The 6,048-nt window shown below is 53.2% G+C and overlaps 1 protein-coding gene across 1 annotated transcript in view; it reads right to left on the minus strand.

Moving 5' to 3' along the window:
• Positions 1 to 4,642, minus strand: part of CXCL12 (C-X-C motif chemokine ligand 12) — a 17,254-nt gene extending 12,612 nt beyond the window's left edge. The window contains exons 1-2 of the mRNA XM_042863107.1: positions 4,501 to 4,642; positions 607 to 724 (exon numbers count right to left, since the gene is read on the minus strand). Of these exons, the coding sequence (XP_042719041.1) occupies positions 607 to 724; positions 4,501 to 4,561 (179 nt within the window). The 5' untranslated portion in view covers positions 4,562 to 4,642. The remainder of the gene's footprint in view (positions 1 to 606; positions 725 to 4,500) is intronic.
• Between the last annotated feature and the right edge of the window lie 1,406 nt (positions 4,643 to 6,048).

Genomic DNA, 6,048 nt, shown 5'->3' on the forward strand with positions numbered 1-6,048 from the left:
AAAAAAAAAAAACCTAAAAACCAAACCAAACCAAAACACTCCAAAAAGAATGATCCCACTCTTCCTGAAAACTGGTGTTTCCTTTTCATCAAAGATTAAGAGGTTATTTTCCATTGGGAACACAGCATTTCTGTCCTGCTATGATCTATGACTTAGTGGAGTCAGACACTGCCTGGTAAGGGTGCCCTTAGGTCAGGCCAGCACATGTTTAGGAGCTGTACATCTGGGGAAGGTTACAGAAAATCTAGAAATTCGTTTTGTCTGTGGAAATGCAAGTTATTGGAAGAGTCAGGTCTCAGTAAAGTTTTTATCTCAAGGATGTGAAGGCAATTGGCAACCCGTCTGATGTTCCTGCCCACATGCCCATGATAGAAGCAGAACATGGGACCACATGGATCAGAGGTGGAAACTCCCACTAGAAACACGTGTGAGGGTAAAACATGGTCCTGCCATAACTGGTACAAGGAAAGAAGAGGTGAACTGGAAATCAGGGCATGTGACACAGCCCTAACTGCAGCAATGGAGAATGCTAGCCAGCACACAGAGCAGGAACCAACTATGTGGTGCTCCCTTTTGACACCCATCTGGAAAGAGTAAGAGACTTACACAATCTGAAGTGAGCAGTTGGGGGTGGAGAGGATTTTGAGGTGTTTAATGTTGGCCCTCGCCACGTTGCTCTCGAAGAATCGACAGGGGCATCGGTACGTCAGGCTGACGGGCTTCTCTGCAGGACACGGAGAGAAAGGACACGTTACTCCCTCTGCTCCCGAATGCACAGAGCAGGGTTGCAAAGCCCTCCGAACGCGCAGGTGGGGAAAAGAGAGAGAGAGAGAGAGAGAGAGAAAAAAAAAAAAAGCCGTGGCTCTAGAGCTCTAGAGGAGCGTTTACCCCCAGCTCGCAGCGCAGTCCTTTCACCCCAGTCTCCGGCCCTTTAATCCTGGCGCGTGGGATTTGGGAAAGACAAAAGAAGAGGGAGAGAAAATGGAGATAAGAAAAGGAGAGATTAGAATAAGGAGCTCTGCATTGTGCGGGGATGCTCTTGGTAATTAGACAAGATAAAGGCCGAAAGAGGGGGCACTTGTCCTCCGTGTTGTTCTCGCCAAACGACTCTGACCCGAGGCCAAATTAGAAGGTAGCCAGAAGAAAGCGATGAATTCCAAAGGGCTCCGATCAAACCGGCTGGGCTCAGGTGCAGCTTTCAGCGGGGACTTAGCGGCTGCAGAAAAGCCCCGAGTGGTACCGACTTTCCCAGGGCCCAGAGCCTGACCTTTCTCCACCGCAGCCCAAGTGCTGCCGGAGAAGTTCGCACATGCAACCGGGAATGCGAGATTGCAGTGGGTTTGCAGGAGAGATTTGGAGTGCCGTAGACCCCCTCCAGCCTGTGTCAAAGGAACAGAGCTCACAGAGACAGCTCTCAACTGTGTGCACTCCATACAGGGATCAGGGACTACCAGGCTGTTTGAGTGCCTCAACACTAGCACCACAAGGATAGAATTAAGTTTACTCCCTAGGTTAGAAGTCAGCAGTATATATGCATGCCGAATGGAGAAAAGCTGCCTGGCTCTTGCGCAGCATCTGATGCAGTCCTACTAGATGGTTTGTCCATGGAAAGACTTAATTACTGGCAACCAAGCACACAGAAATTAGGCCTTTGCTTGGTGTGGAAGCTTCAAAGCCCCCCACACAATAAAACACAAACACACCAGCACTATCTGAAAGTCAAGACCGAGCTGCCTAAAATTCTAAGTGATATCCCATTGGAGCAGTTTTCAGCCTCTGTGAAGAGCCAAACTGATAAAGGAAGACATAAGCCATCAGCTCTGGCTCATGCTGTTGGTCAGAGCTGCATCTGATAGGGCTTCAGATCCCACAGAGTAATCTGCCCCTCCAGTCTGTTTATACACATGGAGCATCTGAGCCCTGCTGCCTTAAAGGCAGAAGTGAAAATAAAGAGTGGGAAGGGCTGAGAATCCCTAAGCTGCAGAAGGTGAGAAAAAACACAGCTCTTCTAAGTGCAGCTGATGGGCACACACACTGCACATTTGCCAGTGCCTGACCCCAGCATGCATAACCACAGACAACAGGGTGAAATTGCCCTGTCCGCAGGAGGGAAAAGCCTTTTTTTCTGAGCACCTTTTTTTCTGAGTCAGGATCAGGACAAACACAAAGAACTTTGTGGAGCTCCTACAGATTCACACCTGAGTCTAGACTAGAAGTTCATATATTTGGAGTATATTTTCCATCAGTTTCATGGCAATCAGTCAGTCCAACATGAGTGAATAAACGGGAGGAGAAGCTCCCGTCTGTCATGCACAGATGGAAGGAGAGCTTCAGAGTGAAGACACGGGTTGTACTGAATGGTGTTAGCAATGGAGAAAGGCATGAGGATCTGTGCCTGATAGCTACATATCAGCATGTTTGTATAGGAAAGGGAGGCTGACATCGCATGCAGCCATACAGCAACTCAGCACAGCTGCACAAGTACCTCCGCAAACTAGAGCTAACAAAGTGAGTATAAGCTTCACCCTAAACAGCATGTGACAGACAAACTCACATTTGTGAGAAACTGTTCAGTCCTATGATGGAGAATGCAATCCAGTCTTCTACGAGAGTCAGAGAGGGACTTTCAATCCCATCCCACTCACTTGGAATCAGAAGGAGAGAAATTGCGACTATCACTAACTGGTCAGTAAGTCACAGGTACAGCAGCACCGACACTGAGGCTGCTAACAGCACCATTCCCAATGAGCTGACACCTCCTGCCCAGCGCTCCGGCTCTGAGCCCAGTCAGGCTCCTGCTGGGTCACCCAGTGCATGTGGCATCCCACAGCACGGGGATCCTGTTGTCCTGAAGCAGGAGGCTGGAAGCACAGCCAGGCTCCTACCTCGAGGCTGACACACATCTTACTTACTGCCTTTTAAAATTTGAATCCAATTGTTCCACGCATAATAGAGCTGATTGCGCTACTTGTTCTCTGACACTGCGCTGCAGGAACGAAAGCTCTGGGGGTTTTCTATGTGTAACAGACACTGAATACAAGCTTAGGCTGCCTTCCTGTACGGTCTATTAATGGTACTGTTACACGAAGACATCAGTTTGCATGGAACTAACTCTGTAGGAAGCTTTTGAGAAGTTTGGCATGTTTGGTTGAAATAGTCAGAAGTTACAGCAGAGTCAGACCTTATCCAGCCATCTCACTGCCATCCCATCAGTCTCATTTCCTTACACACAAAGAAAACAGCCCTTTGGACTAGACTAGAAGAATTTCTATATTGTCTTCCAACTGAAAGTTCTGCTAGCTCTGAACAGCCACCTGTGTGGACAAATCCTTGCTAGTGACAACATGCTCACAGAAATCCCCTATAGAGCTGATGCTGTAGATCTCCCCTACAGGAGTGTTGCTGTGGGCACTTCGATGGCAGCATCGTTTTACTGCTGCTCACCCAGGTCTGCGTTTGTCAGTATCAGGAGAGGGCTGGCAACTTCTTAAGACTAGAACAGCTTCATATCCCTAGGGAGTAAGGATGCGGTAGGCAGAAACGACTTCACCATGGTGGCTGAGAAGTGCTGAGAGTTCACCTGCCCTGCAGGACAAGGCAGCCCGGCAACTCTGCAGCAGGGCTTAAAGCAACACAGGACGTACGAAAACTCTCTGCAAGTTCGTGGTCTCTCCCCTTACCCAGATCTTCTCTGGCAGCTTTAAGCCATCTCCCCGCTCCAGCAGCCAACCCACGATTTCATCTCATCGTGCCACAAAGCCCCGCAGCGTTTGCGACGCCGGCTCGAGACAGAGCTTTGCCTTCGTCACCGCGTTATTAAGATCATCAGGAGCAATTAACTCCCACCGGTTACACAAAGGTGCACGTTTCCCTGCCTCGGCAAGGGAACACCCAAGTTTCGGTCCCCGAATGGGAAAGGCGTTACCGAACCGGCGGCTCTCGATGAGGGGACAAAAGGTGGCAGCTTGCAGCCGGACAGGGGCTATCGGAGCCGGGCGAGGAAGCAACTGCCGCGGCCGGGTCCGGGCAACACGCGTGGACATGCAGCGCTGTGCCACTGTGCCAGCGACAAACATTGCCGCCGGCCTGGGATACCCAGGGTAGCCCCTGCACGAAACCTCCGGAGCTGGGAGTCCCGTCCCACTTTGGCTCCGATCGAGGCAAAATACGGCCGCGAAAGAGGACTGGAGAGGAAGCGAGCAGCCGCCTGTTTCTCATTTCTGTAACTTTTTTTTCCTTTATAGAAATAAAAATGCATATGTTTAAAAAAAAAAAATAGAAAAGAAAAATGAAGAAAGAAAAAACAAAACAAAACAAACACCTCCCTGTGCCCCGAGCGCCTTTGCAAGCTTCCCCAAGCAGCCCGCGGGCCGGGAGAACAGCACGGAGCAGCCTGCAGCGAGCAGCCCCGGGGCAGCAGCGCACCCACTCCCAGCTCCGGGCTGGGACTTGGCCGCCCCGCGCAGACCCGGCACGGCGGGCGGCAGGCGGCTGACTTACCCTCAGACAGGGAGATGACCGCCAGGGCAAAGGCGAGCAGAGCCAGGGCGCGAAGGTCCATGCTGGCGACGGGGCAGGCGGGCAGGCTCAGAGCGGCTCAGCTCGTCCCGGCGGCAGCAGCACTCTGCCGGAGTCCCCTCCTCCCCTCCGTCTATAGAGGGGCCGGGGGAGGGGAGGCGGGGGGAGTAGCCAGCCTATGATTTATTGCCCGTGGCATGTTATTACATCCTTCCTCCGCTCAAAAAATGCTTGGAAAGGGACCAAAAAGAACGAGGGCTCCTCTCTGCGCTCCGTCAGCCCCGCGGTGCCCCCCCAGGCAGAGTTCCTCCCCACCCCCCCACCCGGGGCTCTGCACAGCAGCGGAACCGCGGGCATCGCGGGGGGAGAGCTCCTTCCCCGGGCTCTGTCCGCCTGGCACAGGGCAGCCCGAGCCCAGCGCTTCATTCGCAGCTGCATGCCTGGGACGGGTGGGGGGACATCCTGCAGTGTCCCAGTGTTCAAACCAGGAGGAGAAAAATCCCCTTCCACTCCCGTGGGCGCAAATCTAGACTTACACCGGCACCCTGGACATTGCATCCGGCGCCTCATACGAAGCATCTTCATAGTTTTTCCAGGGGATTTTCGGGGGGGAGAAGAAGGGGGAGTTAAAGAGAAGGAAGCTTTCAGTTTTGCTTCTCCGTGCTTAGTTCCAAACACCATCTTTTCACCGCAGTAGCAGAACCTAGCTCTACATCTGCTGCCCCATTTCATCTCCTTTGTGGTGCAGATGCTGCCGGGCTCCCTGGCACTTGGGCTGACAGCCCCGCAGCACCGTCAGGGTAATGGCCCTGAGCTCTTCCTCCGTCTGCAGCCCCGTCACACCGGGCCCTGTTTGTTGCCATTCAGCACTTTAAATAAACATCGAGGCTTTGATTGAACTGGGACCCCCTGGGCTGCATAGAAAGCAGGCGCCCTCCGAAGGGCTGGGGGAGAGCGGGGTACGGCGGGGTAAAGCTAATCCTGGCCTGGAGGTGGCTGAAGGACACGGCCACGATGCCACCGGACAGCAGCACAGGAGGACTGTACCCTGGGTAACTTCGAACCCCCTCAGCTCAGGAGGATGGAAACAGCTGTCCGAGCAGGAGTGCAGTGCTCTGAGCCATGAACTGGCTCCCTCCCCTGCAGCAGTTGGCAAAGGATTATCACACCCAGCTCCCCTAAACCTATTTCTTGTTCCTTGTTTACTAGGGAGACCTGAATATGCTTAGGCTGATCCTGCTCCCCTGCTTACTTTAGGTAAGCCAGCCCAGTAGCGCAGGAGCCTGCTGCACTGAAAGGGCCGATAATCCCATTCAGTGCCCCCAGCCTTGCTAGGAGACCCGTGACAGCTGTGACGTTCTGCAGGTGTGGGAGAAGAGAGGCTTAATCCCAGTGCAAACACTGCTGGGAGCAGCGCTGTCTCACCGCTCGGCTGGCACACCGGGACGGCCGCACTGCCACAAACGTGTCTGCTGGTGCTCGGGGCTCAGAGAAGAACCGCCGCACCCGGCGCTGAGCCCCAGCCCTCCT

Source organism: Lagopus leucura, unplaced genomic scaffold, assembly GCF_019238085.1.
Source record: "Lagopus leucura isolate 7727_CA_CO unplaced genomic scaffold, USGS_WTPT01 Super-Scaffold_739, whole genome shotgun sequence".
Classification (NCBI taxonomy): Eukaryota; Metazoa; Chordata; class Aves; order Galliformes; family Phasianidae; genus Lagopus; species Lagopus leucura.